This window comes from Henckelia pumila, chromosome 2, assembly GCF_033568475.1.
Source record: "Henckelia pumila isolate YLH828 chromosome 2, ASM3356847v2, whole genome shotgun sequence".
Classification (NCBI taxonomy): domain Eukaryota; kingdom Viridiplantae; phylum Streptophyta; class Magnoliopsida; order Lamiales; family Gesneriaceae; genus Henckelia; species Henckelia pumila.
In genome coordinates, this window is record NC_133121.1 from 16,043,998 (window position 1) to 16,068,984 (window position 24,987).

A 24,987-nucleotide genomic window follows, 5' to 3' on the forward strand; every position below is an offset into this window, starting at 1 on the left:
TATAAAAGAAGAATGAATTTAGACCAATAATGTAAACCTGACCCCGAACTACATGTGCTTTCTTTGGACGAACGGTCTAGATGAAGGTCTGATTAGAACCGAGATCGAACAAAGAGCAATAGACGACAATCTGATGAAACTGAGTGTCAAACCTGCCTGGGCTTTGAATACCACTGACGTGGGCCACTGAAGTAGACTTTGAGTGACAGACCTGCCTGGACTTTGAATACCACTGACGTGGGCCACTGAGTCGGACTTTGAGTGCCCGACCTGTCTGGGCTTTGAATTCCACTGATGTGGGTCACTGAGGTGGACTTTGTGTGCCAGACCTGCCTGGGCTTTTGAGTTCCACTTATGTGGTCCTTGAGTGCCAGACCTGCCTGGCTTTTGAGTTCCACTTATGTGGTCCTTGAGTGTCAGACCTGCCAGGGCTTTTGAGTTTCACTGATGTGGTCCTTGAGTGCCAGACCTGCCTGAGATTTTGAGTTCCACTGATGTGGTCCTTGAGTGCCAGACCTGCCTGGGCTTTTGAGTTCCACTGATGTGGTCCTTGAGTGCCAGACCTGTCTGGGCTTTTGTATACCACTGATGTTGGTTTTTGATGCCACTGATATGGGCTTTTGATGCCACTGATGTGGGCTTTTGATGCCGGACCTGCCCGGAATTTTAAAAGTGTTAAACCATAAATTGGGCCTTATTGCTAGATTGCATGCCCGATGTGATAGACTTGGCCTTATTGCAAGATTGCATGTCCAATGACGTAAAATAACCCAAACAAAAATACATGGGAAGAGAAGTCCAACAAATTTGATCACAAAAAAACAAACATGTAATTTTGATTGTAGAAGATGCCTCAGAATATTATTAAAAATGATAATAAATAATATTTAATAATTTAATTCAAACATAAAGATGATTAAAATACTTATCTCGTTCGTGCGTTGTCGATGACATGACTTTGGATGTATAATAAGATAACATCTTCTATTCTTTGATCAAAAAACCGACTTTATGTAGGGATCAAAAATTGATCTTCACCGTTCATAATGTGTGCCAAGATGTTTTGAACTCATGATAAAAATTTCAAATAATTTCAACGGTTAGATTTTACATAATGACTTTTTCAAGAACACTGCTCAGAAACTATGCAAGCAGATTGTGTTGCAGCTCGGCGGTCTGAGCCACCTTTCTCCAAGTCCCAAAATTCTGATCATGATCTCACCGTTCAGATCCTAGAAAATATATTAATAAATATTTCTGCAAAATTTGAACTCGATCCGACGGTTCAATTAATTCTAATGATTTTCGCAAGGTTCTGATGCGTAAGCCATGCGAAAATATACAGAAACTGTGCGAGTGAGCAGCTGTTGTTAGGATGTCAAAATCCCATTTTACAAGACTCCATTCACGATCTTTACCGTTCAGATCCTATAAAACATATTAATATGTCTGCAAACTTTGAACCCGTCCGACGGTTTAATTAATTCTTATGATTTTTGCAAGTTTATGATTTGCAAGCCATGCGAAAAACACATAGAAGCTGTGCGAGCGAGCAGCGTCTGTTTGGCGGTCCCGATATGATTCTACAAAATACCAATCAAGATCTTCACCGTTCAGATTCTAGAAAACATATTAATGAATATGCATACAAAATTTGAACCCGATCCGACGGTTCAATTAATTTTAATGATTTTCGCAAGTTTGTGATGTGTAAGCCATGTGAGAATCCGAAATTTGTTTCTTCTCTTGTACTCATCATCTTAACCCTTTGTTTTCAAATTCCCACAGACGGCGCCAATTGATGATGTCGGAATTTTATCTCGAGTTCGGTCTAGTAGAATGGATCCTCCAAATCTTTTATGAAACAGGTCGGGTCGGGTATCAATGAAATCTGCGCAAGCAACAGCTAGGTCAAGGGGCGCCGAAGGTGTTTTCGGCGTGATCACTCCGATGCCTAAATCAGTGTCTTGAAGGCAAAGGATATGATTAATGTGAAAACTGAGAGATATGAGTGCGTGAATGTAAAAGTGAGAGTGAATGTGTGATGAATAATAAGTAGTGAATAATGAATAATGAATAATCACAACCATAACAATACCTGTATTTATAGAGGAAAAATAGTAAGTTATCTAGTCGAATTATAACATGTCCTGGACTAGGACTCTTCATCCATTGATCCCTTTGTAAGCTTATCTCTATCTCGTGAATATTTAAAAAGATCCAGACTTATCTCATATATATCAGAGTCCTACTTGAACTCGAAAAGAATACTTGCGGTCTATTAAAAATAGCCTAGATCGGCCCATAATGACCAGCCCTAGTCAAAGTCCAACATAGTCCAAACTGGACTGGACCTTGACATGTTGAGCCATATCAGGTAGACCAATTATAAACGGGTTCGGGTTGAAATATTTTTTCGGGCTAACAATATATATAAAAAGACACCAAGACAAAACGGCATTCATTTTTAAAACTTTCATCGCCGGCAAATTATTTCTTTGCTGCAATCCAACGGGCAAACCGAAGCTTCCCAAACAACAATGGGCGCAAGAAAAGACAAGCCAACACTCGAAAACCAACTTTATATTCATCCATCCCCAAGAATATTCAACTCCCAACAACAACAAAGATCGATATTTGATCAGATCTTCATTACCACATGGAATCATCCTCCTATTCAAGATCGAGGTTTCGATTCAGAGACCACGATCAAGAAATGGTTGACCATGAATCATGGGATAAGAGCCACACAACTGCCGATTCTTCGTATGTTTCGAGTCATGAAGATGAGGAAACAACGCTCCAATCCATGACTGCCAAGGTTACTTTACTAGCAAATAATTTGTTTTTTTTGCATGAAAAATTTTAATAAGTTTTGAGTTCTTATATTTAACAACTTTTCCTTAGCATAACGTAAATTTGACAAAAGGATTGAGGGGCTATCTTTGACGAATACAGGTGAAAATTACAATTTTGAAAACAAAATTATGACTAAAATTGGAACTTTTTGGGGGACACTGGTTTGAGCACTCTGTATCAAGAATTCATGGGATTGTTTTTGGTTGGTTTATGTAGGGTGTCCAGCACTTATGTTCGGAACTTCTTGAACTGAAGCAAGAATCTGATGAGGATTTTCAAAAGAACATCTTTTCAAATTACACAGCCTTTCTTGCGTAAGTTCTTGATTTATGAAAACACCCCACTTGTAATTGTTTGGAGTAACTAGTATTGGATATCATAGTTCTGAGTGAAGAAATTCGAAATATTCAAGAATGTATCTGCAAGGTTGTAACATTGTACTTTGAGGGATTGAAACATATATACATCCTTTTGTTTTCAGAATATTGAAAGAGGTAGAAATCTTGCGTGGCGAATTGGTGGGACTGAAACACCAGGCTTCTTCGCAGGGGAAACTCGTGAAGAACCTCATAAATGGAACTTCTTTACAAGTTCTCTCCGTGGAGACCATAGAAATGATGCTCGAAGAACCTCCGAATCTCGAACCATCTCCTGCAAGCATATTGGAAACTCACACGGAAAAGGTTTCAGAAATGTTGGATACTCTTCTTTCAGAGCACAGGCTACAAGATGCACTTGTTCTGCTGAAGATGGAAGGCAAGTTTTTCCAAAATTTAAGCTCGGGCGAAGATATTTCATCGAATGATATAACTTTCTACCACTCGGGGATTTCTGAGAAAAGAACAGTTCTTTCTGATCAGTTCTCATCAATGGCTAAGCATCCTCGGGTTTCTGCACCAGAGCTGCAGAAGGCGCTTCTTGGACTGTCCCAACTTGGCGAAAATCGTCTTGCTACGAAGCTATTGCTTCAGTATTATCATTCTCGCATTGCATCTGGAGTACATGACATGCAGTCTTCGAAAGAGGTACTTGATGTGTCATACGTTCAAGAAACAGCGAGGTTGGTTTGTTCCATGATATCTCAATGTGCAAGATGTTTTGTGGCCTTAAATGGAGAGAATCATGCTCAAGATTCTGTACTAGTTCAATGGGCAGAGGAAGAAATAAAATTCTTTGCATCTTGCTTCGAAAAGTTTATATCATCCATTCCCCAAATAAGCGGTAGACTCGTGCTAGCCGCTGATACTGTGCAGATTGCTATGTCATATTGCTCTTTGCTAGAGCCTCAAATGCTATTCCTTCAGCCATCTTTGATCGAGCAAGTCCGCCCTTGCGTACAAGAGGTTCTGAGAACCCATATCAGCCACTTGAGTAAAGTTGTTAGTATTTTCACGTCGGCTGATACTTGGGATCTTGATAGATATCTCGTATCAGGGATCTTGACAGGAAGGAATGATGGTGTCGTCGATCAACTTCCGGATTATATCTATCTCACCAACAGCGGTAGGAAATTCATTATGGTTTTTCAGGTTCGTTAATCCCCACTTGTGTCATGTTTTTGAGTTAAGTGAGCTAACAACTGATGATTTTTACTTCGCGTTTAGTCGCTTGCAGACGACGTTTTGTCCTTGATCTCTCTACAAATGGAAAGTTCGATTCTCAAAGGGATCCTGGATCTGTTCGTGGCATACATTGTTGTTCTTGAAAGTGCACTCACAGGTGACACGGATGTCCTACAGAAAGAAGGTTTGAGTATCAACTTACCAGAGTCTCCAGCTCAAGAAATTTGCATTCTGGCCAATATTTCTACATTAATGCAATTCTCGTCGATGGTGATCAGAAATATATTTGAGGGAATCCATGGTTCGGAATTTGAGATCCAGAACTTTCTGTTGTTCGTTAAAGACGTAAACGGTCGACTGAGAGCCGGTTTTCTCAAGCAGTTTGTGAAAAATATTTTCTCTACGGATGATGATCATCAAGCATGTAGTTCCGAGTGTCGTATCAACTGGGATGAGTCCACAATTTGTGATCTGGTTCCGTCTGTTCCTTATCTGGTATGCTCAAATCTTGATATTTCAAGTGTTTAGACGTGTGTGTGTTTGTCTTTGTGTTTACTTTGACCTTGTTGATGTCTAGAATTGACACAAATCAATTGTAATTTAGACTAACATAACTTGTCATGCCATTAATAAGGAAACCAAATGGAATTTCCCGATACCTTATCTAAAATGCACAGAAAAATTTCAAGATACCCTTTGAGTAGTATCCTAATGATGCATTTAAAGATATATATATATTTAATAATATGTCGACGATGTATAGTTCATTTGACACTAAGGTTTCAAGTATGAGAAGAGATCTCGAGTTAAAGACCCAATTACAACAATCTTTTTTCCAATCCAAGGCCTTGATGATACATCGAAAGATGTATATAATTAATATTAGATAGATACGAGGTCCACTGAAAAATCAATAGTCACCGCATATATTGATAAACGTCTATCGTTAGATGAACCTGTAACATGTTATGGTAATGCCATATTATGGTCAAGAAAGTCTTACCCACACACTAATTGAGATCATCTACCAATTTGACTCGTAAATGTTGCAAAATCACCAACTTTTTTCGTTGTCTGAAGTTTTACGAATTCAAATTTCGTGCAACTTCATAATGTTTTGCACCTTTTCTTGTGCCATGATATCGACCAGGAACTATATTTAGAGTTAAAGAAGCTAGAAAAGCTTGCTAATGAAGATTGCATGGAAAAAAATTGGTTGATGGATCTTCTGAGGGAGCTAACGCATGCTGTATTTGAATGGATATCAAGTGCATCCAAAAACTGGCAGATCGACAAGCAAGATTTGGCCAACAATCGCAATGAATTAATTCAGGTATTCATGTTTTCTGGTAAAATTCCCTATGTTTAATATAGGAATACTTCGAGTCTGTAAATCTTCTTTTCTCCATAAACAGTTGATCTTGGATTCACATTTTCTGGTTGAAATTGCGAGACATGGGGGATACTTGTCGGATAACATAACACAGGTGCCAATGGATTTTGTATCCCATTTGGAGGCATCCTTTATTACCGCTGGATTGGAATCTCTAAGGTAACAATGTCATTTTTTTTAATTTTTGTTTCTAATTTGTGTGCTTTTGGAGTATTTATTTTGAAATCTCCTCGGGTAAATACTAAGGATGTGCATAGATCAATGCAGAAAAGTTTCCAGACTTACCAAAGCTCCTATTTTGTTAAATTACAGAGGCTTGAATGACAAGTGGCCAGCAAATGCGGCCACCAAAGCTCTACTCAAGTTGCAAGAACTCGAAGGACAAGAAACCGTAGAAAATGAAAACAACTTTAGTACTATTCAAAAAGAAGAATCATACGAATACGAGGCAGGAAAGGATCCTGCAGTAGCGGTTCTTGATCCATTGATTTTAGATGCCTCAGAATCGGAAGATAGGAAGGAAGATGGCAAAACTGATGCAGAAGTTTCAGGAACTAATGGTATCCCATTTGAAGAAGGGCAGCTTGAAGAGAAGGATATCCGAACACAAAATTTAAGCCAAGAAACCACAAAGATAGAATGAAATGTTACATGAATAAATACATTTTGCTGCATAATTCCTTTGTTTTAATAATAAAGCTAGCTAATATTTAAGCCGAACTGGAACACAAGGACAAAATGAAAAATGATGAGCGATGCCAGTTCATACAGCATACATAACAATCTACGACCTTAAACCATGTTGTGCTAGTTCTAGAGGCATGAAAGTCACTCGTCCATATATCTGATACAATAGGAGGAAACATGTTTATTAGCCCATACCGTTTCAGTGAAAGACTAACATCCACAATCTACATGAGCTGTTGATACAAAGCCACCATCTGATTATCAAACAGTCGAACCTCAAAATGAACAATGACCACCATTCATCGCATATTATCGCGGCGCCTGACATATCGGGTTCGATCATTGTATCTTGGCCTGTCTTGAGCTCTCTGAGGCACAGGCTCAACTCTCCTTTGTCTCTCTGGAGATCGCTGAACTATCTCTCCATTTACATATAGCTCAGCTGTCCAGACCACAAAATTTAGCAAACAAGATCAGAGAGCTCATACGAACTCAGGAAGAGGTTATTCTGAACCCCTAATAATGCATTGTGACCATTTAATTAAAAATCACTTCAAATGGACACTGAAGATAATGCAGTTTCATCAAACCAACAAAAAAGATTGTCAATCAGTTTTTCTCTTTATCCATATTTCCAAAACTGGAGGAAGTGATCTTATTCTCTTTATCCATATTTTCATGTATTATTTCAAATGAAAGATAATCCAGTTTCCGTTCGTCAATAAACACAATGAAAATGGTAAAAATCCAGTGTAAAATAAAGAACCATCCGAGAATGCATAAAATTAGACATAAAAATTCCAACCCGAAACTTGAAACAGAAAAATAGAACAAGATTGTCAATCAGTGGTAATAGATTATAAACAAAACGAACATTTAATATCATAATTAATATAGGAAGAAATACCTCCATAGTCCTTGTTCTCAGCATCAACATAAGAATCTGGAAGAACGAAAAGAACGCCGGGCAAACCTGTATACAGAAAGACACAAACACATGACAAAGGATAATCAAAACCCGAAACCACGCAAAATCAATACCAAAAAAATCAAACCCCTGTTTCATAAAGCCATTTTCATGCACGAACCTTCAAGCTTGTTGGATGTTTCCTCATCTATCTCGCATCCAAACCCAAAGTACCTCTCACAAGAAACATTGTATATTTTCTTCTTGGCCTCCTCCTCACTATAGTCAACACACGAAACAGACGACAAATTACCCGTATCAATCGAAAAATACCATCTCAAGTATGTTGCCAAGATTTGAACGAAAGATGGCATCAATGACAACATGAGCGATAAAAAAATTAAAAAAAAATCAACCTTCCGAGCACTTTGGCTAGGGTTTCAACATAGCAATCAATCATCTGCTGCTTGGTGGCCCCTTCACCACCAGGCTTATCCATCACAATAAGCCAGTGCTCATAATCGCATCCGGGGAAGAGTGGGGCCATCTCGGTGGGCGGCCGGTCGCTGAAGTTGGAGCCGGAATTCAGCGGCGAATAACCCGAACCGGATCTATTAACCCGACAGCGTATTGTGTTAAACCTGGTGAAATTAGGAGAGCTTACCGCCAAGGAATGGGATAAGGCGGGCACGGCGGAGCGAGAGGCGGACATGGGTGGAACGAACCTTATGAGCGGCGGGTTTCTGGAGACAGAAGAGGAGAAGCGTCGTGTGGGGATGATAGCTCCGGTTGATCGGAGGGTCAGGATTAATCGGGCCATAGTGGCGGCCATTGCAATCTGCCTGTGCGAGTGTGGAGATTGTGTGAGGGTTTTGGGGAGAGGAATTGCTTGCCGGGGAGGGGGGTTTAGATAATAATAATAATAATATCCAATACAAAACTTTAGTAAAAATAAAAATTCAATTTATTTCTTTTATTCATTTTTTTACAAAAATAAGAAAGGCAATTAAATCAAATAATGTCATTTATCAAGTTCAATGTTTTATAGCATACAAAAATTCAAAAAAACATTGTTTTTTTTAAAACAAGTTATACTGATTATTTTTATTTATGGTAAGTAAATTCTTGTTGGTAAATCATACAATCGTGCATTTGGGATAGTATTACAAGAAAAATGTTATATGTACAAAATGATGGGAAATGATATATATAAATACACCGATATACGGTTATACACATGGTTGTACGTTATTTTTGAAAATTATAAAATTATTTTAATAAAAAGTTCTTTTAATACCAGATACTTTTGCAATTTGAAAGATAACTTAGTAATCATATGTGCATGTACATTTAGCAATACATATATGTACAATAATATAGTTACACATTCTTCCGAAATCAATGGATATTTTTTGTAATCTCAACAACATATGTAATCCTTACTTGCACATGATAACAAAACTCGTTTTGTAATCTCGAAAGCCACTTGTAAATATATGTATACATCATCGTAAATACAACATAACCTTTTTGTTAATTAATTATCTAATAATAAATCATAGGATCTTGTAACGCGTGATATATATTTCAAGTTTCCTCCTCCTTGTTCATAATCATAATCATGGGCATGGGCATCCTCTCCAATAATTCTGTGCCGCCACTTGTTTCTGTGTTGTAAACGAACAGCTTGGCCACAACAAGGAAGAAGACGAGGTTTGGGAAGCTCAAAACAGCATAAAATCCATAAAAACAATCCAAACGTCTTTGAGGCATTAAGGTTGTCCAAAATCCATAAAAACAAGCCCCGACCCCATGCGTTGCAACAGAGTGATCCCTCTCGGGTTTTTCGTGTATTTTCAGGCGATGGGGACGAAGAGCCTGTCGTAGATCACCAGACTGATGAGCATGAAGATGGTTATAAAGGCCGTGAGGCAGGCCGGGGGATCTTGAAGTGGGGGCCGATGCCGCGTTCTAGAGTCGCGCCTTGCTTTATGAAGAGTGTCTGCGTTTGTGCCAACATGGTGCTTGGTATGAATGTTGCAAGCAGTATAGGGATCATTTTGGATAGAAGTATTTAATTTCATATTTTCTCTTCAATTATTATGGCTCTGTTCTTGTATAAGGCGTGCCGGACGGGGGCTTATGCCTATAATAAGGCGTGCCCACAATGAAGACCATTATCGACACCGCGAGCCCAAGTGTCGGGAGGCCGTAGCCGATGGACCATCCAACGTTGTCCTGAATGTATATAAGGAAAGTGTTGGAGAAAAGCGTGCCTAGGAAGATGCTAAACATCCACCAGTTGAAGAAGGAGAGCTTTTGGAACCGCTCTTTCGGCTCAGAATCGTCGAATTGGTCCGCCCCCATGGTCGAGATGTTGGGCTTGGTTCCACCCGTTCCTAGTGCTATGACATACAACGCACTGTACAATACGGCTATTTGTAACGTCTACGCCCTCTCGGGACAATCCTCTCCTTTAACGCCGCTTCCACAGGACGGAGGCCTCAAGGAAGGCAGAGAAACCGCCAGTGACAATAGGATCATTCCCTGTTACGTACAAAGGGGAAGGAAATGCTTAAATTATAATATAAAAAAAAAAAATTGATTATGAACTTTTCTTTTACAAAATTTTGACAGTTTACCGCGAGATAAATGGTGGAGGCAAAGATGAACGTCCAATATCGTCCAAGGTAAGTGTCTGCAATATATGCACCTAAGAATGGTGTCATCCAAACAGTACCAACCAAATTGGTAACATTGTCTGTAAGATAAATCACTAGATTTGATGCAATCCCATAATATGCCATCCTCTCGAACATTTCATACCCTGATCAGAACCAAAAAAAAAAAAAATGATTTAAGTACACCAATTAATTAGTCCAGTTGTTTTTCCAGATATGATCGTGGATCGGGTACATGAAACGTGCGAAAAAAGCGAATAATATTTACCAACAATGAAGTAACAAGCCTTCCATTTTCCAGTGTTTGATCTAAGAACAGGTCTACCTTTAAGGTCCAAGCTTCCATCTCGTGTGTAATCCCCTCTTCCACCAGCAGACCCTTCCTCTTCCATAAAAGGCAAAGGCAAGCAATATTCTATATATCAATGCTGGACAATGGAAAATCAATATACTGCAGGCTGAGGCATCTTAAATAATTTGTTTCACTCGCAATCCTTTTTTTTTTTTTTTATTTATATATTTTTGTCTGTTTTTTGGTTATGGGCCGAAATCCAAAAGTTTATTCGATTGCATGGTAAGAAATTTCACAATCACTTTATTTTTGTGGAAGTTTCGTGGGGCATTTAATTTCTTGAAAGTGTCGCGCCCTCTGTTGGCTTTGCTTAAAGACGACAGTCGTTTTTTTTTTTTTGGAAAATTATTATACGTTGAAAAAAGTTATTTCGTGCTTATTTTGTGTTTCAAGTGAGTTAGGTTGTCTCATGTCTCTAGCGCCAACATTGGAAAGGAAAATGCCCTACGTTTCACCCATTGTTTAATTTTTCAGCATCCGCACCCGGTACTATATATATATATATATATATATATGACATATGGTGGACCTCGTTTTTTTTATAAAAAAAATTCAAACGTTATTTTTTCATGTCAATAAATAATAATGTATGTAGTCGGGATGAGATGATTAACGATTTTATTTTTAATAGACAAAAACATCGCAAGCTTCTCCTCTCGATCGGGTTGTATCTAGATTTTTTAGATACATTTATTTATTGATCAGCAAATTAGTTTTGCAAATGTGTTTTAGCTATATCCTATAATTATAAAGTGTTGCTGAAACAAATAAAATCACAAACGAAATGAACCCCACCAATTGCACTTGGAACAATTGGATGTGTCGATATGATTTTTGTCCACCCATTATTATTTGCTATTAATTTAAATTTGGTGATGGAAACAATAGAACCAGCAACCAATTGAAAATGCTACTAACTTATAATGTTTAAATTAATGAAACTGTCTATTTACTAGATATATAAAAATGTCATGAAATACTTTTTTTAAAAAAAAAAAGCTCATGATATTAAACTGTCTATTATTACCCATTCGCTAATATTTTCCCCAACATCTAGAGAATTTATTTAGAGTAATGCTAGATGTACACTTTAGGTAGTATTTGAGAGAGCATTTAGGAAGCATTTATCAGTTTTTCTTTAACAAAATTTTCAAAATGTTCAAAATTTTGTTAAGAAAAAGTTGAGAAGTGATTCCTAGAAGCTCTCTCAAACGCTACCTTAATATACATCTTGATTTACACTCTTACTTATTAATTACAAATTTTTTTTTGATCAATTATATATTTATTTTTTATCGTGGATAGTTTTGTATTTAATGAGAGAAATACGATAAATTTTAAGTAAAAGTGTAAACTAAGATGTACGTCTTGTAGATGTACATCTAGCATTTTTCGTTTATTTATAGTACATGATGTTATAGTTTTTAATGAAAAATAGTATGCCATTAAAATGTTCAAAGTTCCACATAACTAACAAAATTAAAATCATCGAAAACAAAATTTTAAAATCTTACGTCCAAGCAGAGAGAGAATCGCATAGCTGTTCGTTGGGACAAAATTCTTCATAAAAGTCACTTGAAGAAAAAAAATGGAAGCATATCAAAATAAAATATCATTTATCTTAGTACATAATGTCGTTTCGTTTAAAAAAAAAGAGAGAGAACATAATGAATTTTACATTAAACCCCTATCTTTATGATTTTTTTTTAAAAAAAATTGAATATTTCTAATTTCTACAACATGAAAATTTTCACTTTCGACTACATATATTTTTTCTCGTGATGATTTTGGTCTCTATCATGCCAAATTTAAATCTTTGTCAATTATCTCCTCTCTGGCTCTCTCCCTTCCCTTCCCTTCCATTTTTTAAATAATAAATTTAGCCTACCATATAGTTTTGTCGCAAATAAAGTTAGTGTCTGTAATATCACATCAACATTAATAATAAAAATTTAAATTATCAAAAATCGAAAGATAGATATAAAATTGAAATTAAAGTATAGACGACTAATATCATTAAAAAAACCAACATGTTAGACTAACATATATAGATTTTTTCCCCGAATATCAAAACATTTTATTTTAATGTTCCTCTCTTAAACATTCAGAATCAACTAGCTAAATATATTTCAATAAAGAATCAAACAGAATTCACTAAAAAAAATATTTGATGTAAAGTTGGTTTTACCTAATCAAATATTTTTTTAACAATATTTTTTTAACGTTGCAATAATCAATTGTTAATGTAATTACGCTATATATTTTTGACGTTGAAAGTTGGTGAATAAATGAACGAATTCAAACAACAATTTCATTTAAGGAAGTAAACCGAGCATTATTTGATGATTATATCCACTTCACAGATATTAAGATTCTGTATAATTAACGAAAGAAATCACAGGGGAAAAAAATTCAAGAAATCCAACCTGTGTTCCAACGGTCAGTTCCCCACAGAGCCCCACAAAACTCGACCGTTTAGCCTTCTTTCCCCCCCTCTTCACGCTCCCATCTCCTCTTTGCCTAAGAAACATGGAGTACCTTTAACCTAATAAACGCCTCCTTTCTCTACGGTTTCTCCGAAATCAATAAAAGAAAAAGGGGGGATTTTTCAGAGGGAAAAGGGTTGTTGCATTTATTGTCCGAATCGAATGGGTTGTTTTCTTGGATGCTTTGGGGATGCAAAAGATCAAAAGAACAAGAAACAAAGGACTCGTCGAGACAGCCCGAAAGGACAGGTGAAGACCCGTTTTTTAGTTCGATTAGAAAATTTGTGGAGAAGAGCTGTGAAGTTCTCAGTTGTGTTTGTGTTTTATTGGTTTTCTGCTTGTTGATTGTATGCATTGAGGTGTTGGTTATTTGAGATATGAACGTTATTGCTTGAACCATGGAAACGAGCTCGAGAGATATTTTGTGGTACTTTTGAAAAATCAAGTGTTCTTGATTTTTGTACTTTGGTTAATCTAAATAATTGGCCTTCGTTGATGAATGGGAATTTGCTTTAGTCTTTTATTTGGTTGTTTGTGTTTCAATTATCTTATCTTCTTTGATTTTGAATTTTGCTTCAAAATTTGAGTTTTGCTGACTTCTTGCAGAAGAGAAACCAAGTTGAGGATGCTCGACAGCAAAGTACATTGGTGGATCAGAGCATCTTAGAAACACCGTCTACCGGCTTGGTTTCAGAATTACAGTGAGTCTTTTATTGTTGCTTCAATTGTCAAATTATAATGCTATCTTACCCCTTGATTCGTAGGACGGATAAAGTTTGGTTTTCTTTTGCTGTTGAGATCAGTATGCTGTTGCCTTTCTCTGTTTCTTGTTATGTGGATCAGAGAACCCTAGAGACACCGCCTACCAACTTGGTTTCAGAATTTCTGCGAGTTTTCGATTGTTGTTTCAATTGTTGAATTGTACTGCCATCCTACCCATTGATTCGTAGGACGAATAAAGTTCGTGTTTTTTTTGCTGTTGAGATCGATATGTTGTTGCCTTTCTTTCTTCCTTGTTATGCTCTAATCCTCTTCAGTTAATTTTCTTTTATTATGTTGGATCATTTGAGAGGTGGATGCATGGAATTGAGCTAAAGCTAGTTAGTGAGTTGGGGGAAAGATCATATTTTTGATAAATTTTACACTCATGTTCAGCTTTTGTTGATTACTGGATTTTGAGTGTAGAATAAAACCGAAGGAAGAGGAGAAATTGAGCCCGAGTCCAAAGAAAAGAGTTACATTTAACTCAAACATCACTACACATGATCATGTTTCAGTCTTCGAGAGCACAGATTCTCTGCCCGAGTGCGATATTAGCATGCAGAGAGAAAAGGAAAAGGATCTTAAAGCTTCGAGTCCAGGATCTGAAGATGGTAATTCAGTCACCTCGAGTGTTGGATCGTACCCTTCAAATCATAGATACCATAACACCAGAGACAGTGATGATGAAGCAGAAGACTATGGTGATAGTGAGGACTTAGATGATTTGGATGACTTTGAAGATGAAGAAGGTTTCAATGATTGTGATGAAGATGATGTCGATAGCGTGATGAACTGTCAGGACGTATGGTCTGAGTCGATTGTGATCTCATCTGCGGAGTCGAGAGTAGAGAATCATTCCGCTAATTCGATTGATGATGAAGTAGAGAGTCATATGTTGGAGACTTCGCAACCTAGTGAGGCAACCGAAGCGTTTGGACCAAGATTTAATGCGAGAGACAGAAGGGATTATGTCAATTCTGTGCTGAACCCTGTAGAGAATATTACTCAGTGGAAAGCTATAAAATCAAAAGGAACGTCATGTTTCTTGAAGCCGCAGAAGGAGAATTTGATATCATACTCAGAACATACATGTAAGCATACATCTCTAGGTGTCAGGACAAGATCTGATGAATTGAAGAAATCAAATCAAGAAGTGGCAGTAGATGCAAGTCTATCAAATTGGTTGGCTTCTCCTGAAATCACACCTTCCAAGAATAATCTTTCCAGTCAACTTGAATCAGTTGCATCAGGAAATACCATTTCAAAAGGGTCTCGTTCTGTGAGGAGCTTCGAAGATAGGCCTATTTTAGGTGCGTTGACAGTAGAAGAACTGAAACAGATTTCGGTGTCTTCTTCACCAAAGAAAACGTCACCTATTCGAAACCCTGACGAGATGCCGATTATTGGCACTGTCGGGACTTACTGGAACCACTCCGGTTCGACCTCGTCATATAAAGGCATACCCAACACAACTAGCAAATACAGAGAGGTATTCAAGTTCATTAACATAGTCTCTCATTTATGCCGTTTAAATAATTTTATTTTGGTACTAAGAATTTGTGTGCAAAATGCAGGACAAGATAGTTCATTGGCAATCGACTCCATTCGAGACAAGATTGGAGAGAGCTCTGAATCAAGGTTCTACTGGAGCTTAATTGAATTTTATGATAAGATCCTTGGAGAAGCTTATATAAGATGTTTGAGTTATTTATTTATTTATTTTTTGCATGCGTTGTGAATTCTTGATTGATTTGTGTGTGGATGTTTTTCCATTTGTTCATTGTGTGTATTGTACTTGTATTTATACGTGCTGTTGAATACAGAATTGAGGTGGTCATTTTTATTGATTTTACATTTTTTAGCGAGAAAATGGTCTTTATTATTCAAATGACATCAAAAAAATTTCAAAATCAGGATTTAGAAAAATCTAAATAGTACAACCCACAAAATTAATGGCATATAATTTTATTATGAAAATAACTAATGTAAATTGCAAAACATGATTAAAATGAAAGCAGCTCCTAACTAGCTAAGCTTGGCTTATATGTAAAAACTAAAAACTACTCCTAATCACTATATATTGACTCAAAAATGACAATGGAGTTTGTGGAAGATTTTGTGAATCAACCACGCAGTTGTAATCGTTTCCGCCGATCCCTCCAACCATGAAGAGGGCATTACGAAGCTTCTCCACACAATCTATACATCAATTTGTAAGATAGTATTATTATTATAGAATTGAAAATTTTACTTAAAGATCTAAAAATATATATGGAAATTAATTAAGCTGGTTGCTAACCTCTATGATCAACGCAAATTGAGTCGAAATGAGAAGTCATCCAATCTAATTGTACATCACGAGAAGAATTTGTGACTGGATTCAAAATCTTTTTATCTTCCAAAACTTGGGTGGGTAACGCAGTGGATCCTGCAACCGCGAAGTTGGGTCCATGTTGGAAGTTTGCTGTTGTGTTTTTATATGGCGGAAGCAATGGAAGACCAGCATCCATAGCTATATATCAAAAAGAACAAGAACAAGATTATAGTTAATTTGTCCCAGTTTAATTAATTTGTGTTATAGCTTTAAGATCACGTTATATTAATCAAGAAAACAAAATGTCTTTTAATATATATATATATATATATATATATATAGCTTTAAGATCACGTAAGTACGTAATATTAATTATATTACCATTAAAATATTGTACTTTCTTGATTCGCTTATCTTTTATATATATGCATATACATGAGTGAATCTAATGCAGATTAATTCTAAAAATAGAACATGCATGGAACAAAATATGTATCGATCGACGAGCAATTAATATTGGAGCATATATGTATTAACAAAATTCGATCTTACCTATATAATCGATCATGATAAAATCATTTGAACATCGAACGGTGGCATTATTGAAAAAAATTTCTCCATAAGAAAGTCTTGTGAAAGAAGTATTGATTCCGATTTGATACGAGATCCTATCAAACTTACAGATTTTCAAAGGATGGTCATGAATGAGTATGATGCAAGTAAAACAAACAAGAAACAAGAAGATGGTGATTGCCAATTTAAGAGTCATTCGTAAATAATGTTCACTACTTAAAACGAGAGAAGAATATTATAGCTATGTGTGCAATGCATACTAATGAATAGGCGGAGCTTGTGTTTATTTATAGAGGAAGATGTTCATTAATTCTAACAATCACGAGTTTGAATCCTTTTTTAAGTCAATTAACTTGAATTATATATGGAAATTTTTGTTTTAAAATGGATTTTTTTAGGGTCCAAACTTAATAATCGTTCGAAAATACGTGTCATGATTTGGACTCTCGATTATTTATTTAAAATTCTTAACTTCAAAATTAATATTCCATCATTTTTTGTATTTTCGTCAAATACAAATTTTTTTAAAAAAAAACGCGTCGAGAAATAATTGCAAAGCCTTTTAAATAAAATAGATAAAGATGAAATCAAATTATGCGATCAATCAAATGATGTGAGAAGTTGTATCCTATTATTCAGTTAAAAAATTGATCTTTAAAATTAGTTTTTTTATTATTACTAGCAACAATGCACACATAATGTGTGTGCCTCAAATATTTTATTTTTAAAATTAGTTTTTTTAAATGAATTTTTATGCAATTTTATATCGAAATTAGATTCGAATATAATTAAATTTTTAATATTTTCATTATTGAGATAAAATTTTATTTAATTTGAAATTTCACTAATTTAGTGATTGACCAATCAAAATTATATGTTATATTTGTAAATTGAGGTTGTGAGAAAAAAAAACATGTGGATTAACTTGATTGAATGAGTTTTTTTAAATAAATAAAATGTGGATAATTGGTAGTGGGAAGTTGAAGGGTATTATTGGAATAGAAAAAGGCTTCACCAAATGGAGGTTTTTATTATGCCCTCTCCCTTTATATATAGTAATAGATTATTATTATTATTATTATTATTATTATTATTATTATTGAAAAATGATAATTTTCAATCCATTTATTGATCAATCATCAAATTTAAAAGGCGTCGATAACTCAATAACAAATTTTTTTTCTCCCAACACACTTATCGATTTATATATCTATACTTGATTAATAAATAGATATAGAAATATATTACATTAAATTTATATCTTTTACTTATATATTTTAATACTTTTTCTTTATTTTTATCTTTATTTTAAAATTTAAATGATAATATTTTTATTACATAAATTAATCATTTTTAAACTTTTTAATTTTAAAATAATCTCTAAATTGATTTATATATGCAACGCATGGCAATTGGCATTTTATCGTTTATCAAATAAATACCCTTTCTACAGTCTTGATACCAAATAATTCAAAATATTGAAACATATATCTGTGATCTAGAAATACTCCAAACTATTATATGCACACACAATCAAAGGGATTCAAAAAGAAAAATGAAAAGGATTACCTCACAAGTCTGAAAACATTTATAGGTATCATTTGAGCTTTTAGAAGATGCAGAAATACGATACAACTATTAGAGTATGCAGAAATATTATATGCACACACAATCAAAGGGATTCAAAAAGAATCTTAAATTAAACGAAGAGCAATCCAATTGAAATATTCTCTTAAAACTTAGCATGTTTTGAGTTTGAAGCTCAAATGCAAACTAAAAAGTAGTCGCATCCATGAAACGCTATTAATCCATACAGTAAATATGTACAGTTTAAGTATCGTTATTTTTTTGCGGGAAAAGTTGCTTTATTTCTCTACCAAAATTCCCCATTGCCCATTAAAAACAACGTCAGAAGATCACATTTAGAAGGAATCCAAGATTCAGACCTACATTTGTCAAAGCCCGCATGAATAGATATAATTAAGGGCCAGAAACTTCAGGGCTCCTCATTCCTTACTCTAGTTATGCTCAAGGATTGCTTGTCCTTTCATATCTGTCCACTTTGACTCGCTTTGATGATGGTGATCCAGCTGCATCAGCATCGTCTTCCTCAAGATTTTCAAGAACTGTAGTTTCTGATGCGATTTGTTTCTCTTTTGCTGACTGAGAAGTTTCTCCTGATGCTGCAGCAACATTACTTGGCTTGCTTTTGCTACTACCAGATTCAACTTCTAAATTATTATTTGCAAGAGAGTTTCCTGCTGCTTCAGCCGATTCTTTCGAGGGGTTCTCACTGCCCCCCTTCATCAAGTCTATGCCTGACTTGCACTGCTTCTCAAACATCATCTGAAGATATCGTCCTTGCTCTTCTATTCGAAGTTGTAGATTTCTTTGAATCTGCAGAAAGAATAATTAGGCATCAGTATATGTTAATGAATGGGTACACCTGCCCTTAGATTAACTTAGAGCTGACTTCGAAACTTATTTCCTAGTGAAATTTTTCAATAAACAACAAATTCATACCTCAAGTTGTTCATGAAGCCGCTTTTGTACTTCCATTTGCAATCGTAATGCTTCTGTGAGCTCAATACCTCTATTCCAATCAAGAAAAAAATGCAATAGTAAGCAGCATACTATGATAGAAATAAATGCCAGGTGCCAGGCAGGTACACAATTTTTCCTGATGTTAGATTTTTTTATAGTTCATATTTTTTGTCATTCTATCTTAAGCAAGAGAACCGTTGGTTGATAGAAACGATCTCAGAACACTTCAGACTCTTGAAAATATTAAAATTCGCCAAATTCAATTCTAACCAAAAATTCCATTCTTTTCAGAGTTCTCATCATGATGTGGATTCTAATGAGATTCCTGATTTTCAAGGACGACCTAACAATCGCCACAATTCTGCCTTTGACAAATTCCTAGAGTGATTAACATGTTTCCCACCATCCAAAGGAATAATTATACTGCAAATAAATCTATGAATAAAGTTGAAAATATCAAAAGAAAGTCACAGAAATGGTGGTCATGGCCTCATGGGTACTAAAGAAACAAACAAAGGGATACAAAGTTATTCAGAAACTCTGTCACAGATACATCTAAGCTCTCCATTTTGCACCATGCCAGCAGAATAGGCCATTGCCAACCCTCCGTAAATAAAAAAATTTCATGGAAGTGAGAGTCAGAAAAACATTCGAAACACGGTGAATTTATCATTCACCAGAAGAATTCAACAAAAATCCATCAAACTTACGTTTTTAGGTCCAGTGATGAGAGTTCGTCAATGGAACTTAGTTTTTTTTCTGCTTCTGCATACAGAAAAAAAAAATGCAATATCAAGTAGGCCAAAAAAAATACACCATATGGTGACTTCATTGCATGCATAGTTAAGAAGAGCATAACAACGAAAGACAGAATTGAACACAAGTAATTCTTGTCATTGCAAACTAGATAAAGGTGATGATAAAGAATACACAACAAAGATGGACCAATCGGTAAAATCTTATCAAGAATCATTATGCCTAAAATAAACTTTAGAATTTGCATAGTACTATGGCGGGTAAGAAGAATTGTATATATAGGGCTGGGTAATACTGTGAATGAAACAAAAAAGTATATAAAGTATAAACCACCTCAAGAACTATTGGAGTTTGGAACCTAACAATAAAAGGCTGAACTTAAGAAAATTCAACAACAAAAGGAATACCAGTGAACGAACAATATATACTACAGAAACTCACATGTGGAAATAAGGGGGAAGACAAAATTTTAACTTGAAACCAAAACTCTGCTAAAACAAAGAGGGGGAAAAAGTTCTACTCCCAAGTCATGGATGTCATTTTACCCAAATTATCAACGCTTCATGTTTCTTCTATTTATTTTACTATCAGAACAACAAAATTGATGAAATGGCATAATTCACAGGATGAACATACAAATTGGACCAAAAAATTGGACAGAAACAATGGCACACCTTCTGTTGTCTCCGGTTTGTATCTTGCAGTTCGATATTTCTGCAATCAAGGGATCATATTCCATTTCAAAGATTTCCAATCAATTTAGTTTTGAGAATGAGCATGCTTACTGATATACATACCTGTAGGTGGCTTTTAACATGGTAGATGGTCAAACCTTCCACTTTCATCAGCTTCAGGACACCTTTGGGAGTAGCTCCTGTGATAAAAACTCAGAATTCATTGGCATGAGCAATAGAATGGGCATATTATGCAAGATTGCCTTCATGAGGGAAGAAGTGTAAACCTACTTTCACTTCCACCCAGCTTGTTGACTGCCTCCACAAAGGCCTCGTGAAGTTCTGGTGTCCAGCGCATCCGCTGCTTTGCACAAGCAGAATTCGCAGAGGATGATTGACCGGCAGCATTGCAAGTTTCTCCTGAAGTTGCTGGAAGCTGTTGAGATATATGGGGTTGCTGCACTGGGAAATTGGTTTCCAAAATCTGTTGTGATAACTGCAGCAGCAGACAAAAAACAAAGAAGAAAGAATGTCACAATTATCCACTGTCTCTGTAGAATAAAAAGTAATTGATGCATAGAGGAATAACACCAACCATAGGCTCTGGATCTGCAACACTTGCATCAGAAAGAAGTTGACTCCAATCAGATGTCAAAGCATCATTGTCAGTGATAAGCTGATCAGCCCAATCAGGCCAATCATTTGGTTTGTCAAGGTCCTCAGATGGAATCACAATGCCATTGTTGTTACTGCTATTAAGATGGTTATTCGGGATAGTCGAACTTAATGGAAAGTCAAGAAAATCAGGCAGTGAATCTGTACACCAAGAGTCATTGCTTTCTCTGCGGTGATTCGACGAAGCAGATTGAAAAACTCCAGAGTCAATCGATCGTGTCAATGAAACTGATGTCCCACTATCCATTGATTGAGAAACAAAAGGAGACTGGGGATGTTGTTCTTGTAATTGGACTGATGAAAAATGAAGATCAGTAGAAAATTCAGAAGATGAAGAAAACATATGTCCAGCAACCCCACTGTTGGAATACAGCGAGGAAATAACCCCTGGAGGTTGTTGTGCGAGAGGAGATGGAAGAACAGGTGAAGACGAAGATAAAGCCCCAGATGCCCCACAAATATTCATTTGTCTAGCACCTGGTCTTTGAATAGATAAAGCTGGTCTGGTTTCCATTGTCGGCTTGCTTTGAAAACAACAGCAATCACAATATAACCAACAGAACCAGCTTAGTTTTTTTTATCTGCCACCAATTTAACCTATAAGCAAGAATACCCCATCAGACATATATCTCGGAATAAAAATTTAATTTACATAACATTCGAGTAAAAGTAAATGTAAAAGAAAAAATTATCAGAATGCCAGTTTGATCATATCAAAAGTAGCAGGAACAAGATATTTGCTCTCTTCAAGATACAACCGATTTGTGCTTTAAATTTTAAGTGGCTGCTCGTCATATATACCTTAGTTGAGATGATAAGCCAATGAAAACCTAAAATTGAACTAGTGTGGTCAAGGCATGGCAATAACAAAATGAGAGCTTTAGTTGCTTGCGTTTTGTATATGACGGGGACCGGGGTCATTAAATACCCAATGCAACTCTAACTGATCTCTTACTTACCTATATATGCCTTGGCTTGTAATGGTCAGTTGGATAAAATCTACATGCATGTTTTTGTGTGTGTGTGTGTGTGTGTGTGTGTGTGTGTGTGTTTTCACCACAGTTTTATGGGCATGAAGGTTACCCTGAGTCCTAGAACACAACAACATTCTATTAGAAACTAACTATAAGATATTCGAATGTGGATTTATGCTTCTATTATGCATAGGTCACCCTCACAGTTAATAGTTTCAATTGAAAGCACAAAATATGCTTCAAAAAAAAAGGGAAGCACAAAATATCAGCTTCATGAGACATTCTCCTGAAGTTCAAAAGGTTCACATTTTTGTTCCCGAAGGTATTGCTGGTTTTTTGCCCAGGACATCCAGCCCTGAAAATCTCGGAAAGGAAAAGATGAAGAAATACATGTCTATAGGTACGGCAGAGTTTGAAAAATGACCTTGGTCAACCAAATTTTTTGATTTATAACCTTCTTTCAAAAAAAATTTGCAAAAGGATCTTCAAATACAAAGGAAATGCAAAAACAAAATAAAGGAAAAAAATTGAGAAGGTTATATTTTCAAATCATGGTCAAACGGAGGTTATTTAGTTAAATAAATAACTATAGGTACACTATGTCCAGAAGCCCTGCTTGCAAACAAACCAACAAAAACAATATTCCACCTCTGTTGATGACATTCAAGCAACTGGTAAAAGACGGTTATTTCACGCTCGTCTAAAAGAAATCAAATACATAACTGAAGCAAGAACCAAAACAAAGTAAGCGTGAGAATTTAAGAAATTAACGGTTACATGTCATGGGTTTTGGAAGGAGTCGCAGGACAGTGCTCGGGTTAAAAAACTTCAAAGTTTGTAGATTGGCTTTATCACATAACTCTTAGCTTATACAATGTTGTCGCACTAGTATGCAACAAATTTTACTGCGTTTGATGACATGTGAGGCATTAAACACAACTATAGCAAGTGTGACAGTTGAAAAAAACAATTCTTTAATGCGATTAAAAGTTCTGCCCTGAACTTTCAAAAATTTCTTTGTATCCAGCATATCAATTTTATCCGTCAGCTCAATTCAGTCCACCATTTGAGCTGTGTCCTCAGATTACATCACGTGATATCAGTTTCACAATCAAGAGAAATTAAAACCGAAAGCAGCAAACCAAAACATACTACAGATGAAAAAGAAAAATCCCACCAACAGGACATGCACAAAAGCACGCACGACTATGGATCCCATCATGAATATCCAAATTCAAACTCGAGCTCAATGAACACAAGACCTTAAAAATGAATGAAGCCCGCAAAATCTTTATAACTATGGACAAAAAAATATTGGAAATTTCCCAGAATGATAAAAACAAGTCATGGCAAAAGGAAAACCAACCAAAAACTTTTGTTTACCTAAATTCCCCAAATCAACAGCAATCGAGAATCGAATCGCCCCATATCGAATCAAATCATCGAGCAACTAACGTCTCAGCCAAAATCACACGATATCAACCGGGGAGGAAGAACGTAAACGATATCTACGGCCCGACGTGGTTGCGCGTGCTTCCGCCTGTATGTTCGACGGCGCGTGCAAATCTTCGGCGGCCAAAAAGAATCGAATGGCGACGAGTGATGAGCTTTGTGTATTCGATTGGGATTTGGCCTCTACGCTTTTTAACTTTTTCCCTCTTCAGGTGCTTGTGTTGTGTACGCTACGCGCCTTTCTTGGAGCGTGACAATTTTTGACTTTTTCTTCTAGAGAAGACACAAGCACCACATTGACTTCTTTTTTATTCCCACCATATTACTAAATTGTAATTTACAAACATGTGTAAATTCTCTAAGATTGCTCGGATTGGTCGACCTAATATATATTTATAAGACAAAAATTCTTATAAGAAAGATCTTATTGATTAATTTTGTGAGATGCAACTATACAATCATAACTCTTGATTCAAACATAAGGTGACAGTAACTTGACATCTATACCGGATCATTATTCTAATCTCTCAAGTCTCTATTCGTCAAGCTCGTCTTTGTCCTGTTCCTGAACCACCTGTTGTCATGCACGCATACAAACACGAAAACAGTCAGACGGAGGTAACCAACCGTACTATTGTTTGATCTTTGCAGGCTCGACTGTATGGAGGAATTTTTATTTTTTATGTAAGAAATATTAATTTTTATTGTAAATATGGATACTCGTCTTACGGATAAAGACCGTCTCATAAGAGTGGTACTCTATTTACAATAACACAAAACCTTTTATGAAATTGTTTCATGGATCAATTTTTTAAGACAGCTCTTCAATCTTTGGTCGTCCATAAAAAATATTAGTTTTGTAAGAGTATTACTTTTTTTATTGTAAATATGAGCAGGTTGACATGTTTCACAGATAAATATTTGTGAGACTGTCTAACGGATCTACTCAATAATAAAAGGTAATATTTTAACATATATTTCACCAAATTGAGTCCGTAAGATCTCTTGGTTTTTCCATTAAAATATAATATAAAAATTAAGATTCTTGTATTAAAATATATTTACTTCTTATATCATTGTTTTTAAAAGAAAATTAAGTATAAAAGTAAAAATTCAAACATTAGCGTTGAACTAAGGAAAATTAATAATCTAGTGTCATTGTGTTTCACAAATTTATTTATTTTATATTATATTAGAATTCAATATTCGTTCACGCATCGGTTGTGATGTATTTCAATCTGACTACATTAAATGCACGTAAGATTTCAAACTCTTCAATCAAATATGCCCTTAAATTGTTAGCTCTCATCATGATTTTACTTCATAAAAATTTAAT

The 24,987-nt window shown here is 35.7% G+C and overlaps 4 protein-coding genes and 1 pseudogene across 4 annotated transcripts; 2 read left to right on the plus strand and 3 right to left on the minus strand.

The window, feature by feature from the left end:
• Positions 1-2,659: 2,659 nt before the first annotated feature.
• LOC140880435 (exocyst complex component EXO84A-like) lies at positions 2,660-6,457 on the plus strand. The gene is made up of 7 exons (XM_073284878.1): positions 2,660-2,821; positions 3,076-3,173; positions 3,341-4,388; positions 4,464-4,916; positions 5,572-5,754; positions 5,837-5,973; positions 6,127-6,457. Exons 1-7 carry the CDS (start codon positions 2,660-2,662, stop codon positions 6,455-6,457), a joined length of 2,412 nt encoding a protein of 803 aa, XP_073140979.1.
• Positions 6,458-6,535: 78 nt separating this feature from the next.
• LOC140880436 (multiple organellar RNA editing factor 2, chloroplastic-like) lies at positions 6,536-8,311 on the minus strand. The gene is made up of 4 exons (XM_073284879.1): positions 7,825-8,311; positions 7,590-7,687; positions 7,409-7,474; positions 6,536-6,943 (listed from the first exon to the last, which is right to left on the minus strand). Exons 1-4 carry the CDS (start codon positions 8,238-8,240, stop codon positions 6,801-6,803), a joined length of 723 nt encoding a protein of 240 aa, XP_073140980.1. The 5' UTR covers positions 8,241-8,311; the 3' UTR covers positions 6,536-6,800.
• A 1,046-nt stretch (positions 8,312-9,357) lies between these two features.
• Positions 9,358-10,484, minus strand: LOC140880438 (protein NRT1/ PTR FAMILY 5.2-like; annotated as a pseudogene).
• Positions 10,485-12,818: 2,334 nt separating this feature from the next.
• On the plus strand, positions 12,819-15,517 carry LOC140884351 (uncharacterized). Its single transcript, XM_073291084.1, has 4 exons — positions 12,819-13,176; positions 13,534-13,628; positions 14,113-15,178; positions 15,264-15,517. Exons 1-4 carry the CDS (start codon positions 13,090-13,092, stop codon positions 15,342-15,344), a joined length of 1,329 nt encoding a protein of 442 aa, XP_073147185.1. The 5' UTR covers positions 12,819-13,089; the 3' UTR covers positions 15,345-15,517.
• A 2,758-nt stretch (positions 15,518-18,275) lies between these two features.
• Positions 18,276-23,859, minus strand: LOC140881520 (protein PHOSPHATE STARVATION RESPONSE 1-like). Its single transcript, XM_073286894.1, has 8 exons — positions 23,583-23,859; positions 21,146-21,822; positions 20,842-21,046; positions 20,674-20,750; positions 20,551-20,590; positions 19,831-19,885; positions 19,100-19,169; positions 18,276-18,973 (listed from the first exon to the last, which is right to left on the minus strand). The coding sequence occupies exons 2-8, from the start codon at positions 21,737-21,739 to the stop codon at positions 18,605-18,607; spliced, it is 1,410 nt and encodes a 469-aa protein (XP_073142995.1). The 5' UTR covers positions 21,740-21,822; positions 23,583-23,859; the 3' UTR covers positions 18,276-18,604.
• Between the last annotated feature and the right edge of the window lie 1,128 nt (positions 23,860-24,987).

Coding starts and splice junctions, on each gene's coding strand:
- LOC140884351 (XM_073291084.1), top strand. CDS start 13,090: ATGGGTTGTTTTCTTGGATGCTTTGGGGATGCAAAAGATCAAAAGAAC. Junction 13,177..13,533: donor GAGACAGCCCGAAAGGACAG/GTGAAGACCCGT, acceptor GACTTCTTGCAG/AAGAGAAACCAAGTTGAGGA. Junction 15,179..15,263: donor CAACTAGCAAATACAGAGAG/GTATTCAAGTTC, acceptor TGCAAAATGCAG/GACAAGATAGTTCATTGGCA.
- LOC140880435 (XM_073284878.1), top strand. CDS start 2,660: ATGGAATCATCCTCCTATTCAAGATCGAGGTTTCGATTCAGAGACCAC. Junction 2,822..3,075: donor TCCAATCCATGACTGCCAAG/GTTACTTTACTA, acceptor TGGTTTATGTAG/GGTGTCCAGCACTTATGTTC. Junction 4,917..5,571: donor TTCCGTCTGTTCCTTATCTG/GTATGCTCAAAT, acceptor GATATCGACCAG/GAACTATATTTAGAGTTAAA.
- LOC140880436 (XM_073284879.1), bottom strand. CDS start 8,240: ATGGCCGCCACTATGGCCCGATTAATCCTGACCCTCCGATCAACCGGA. Junction 7,688..7,824: donor CTAGCCAAAGTGCTCGGAAG/GTTGATTTTTTT, acceptor TGTTGACTATAG/TGAGGAGGAGGCCAAGAAGA. Junction 6,944..7,408: donor TGAGAACAAGGACTATGGAG/GTATTTCTTCCT, acceptor TGGTCTGGACAG/CTGAGCTATATGTAAATGGA.
- LOC140881520 (XM_073286894.1), bottom strand. CDS start 21,739: ATGGAAACCAGACCAGCTTTATCTATTCAAAGACCAGGTGCTAGACAA. Junction 21,047..21,145: donor TTGCAGATCCAGAGCCTATG/GTTGGTGTTATT, acceptor CTGCTGCTGCAG/TTATCACAACAGATTTTGGA. Junction 20,591..20,673: donor ATGTTAAAAGCCACCTACAG/GTATGTATATCA, acceptor CCTTGATTGCAG/AAATATCGAACTGCAAGATA.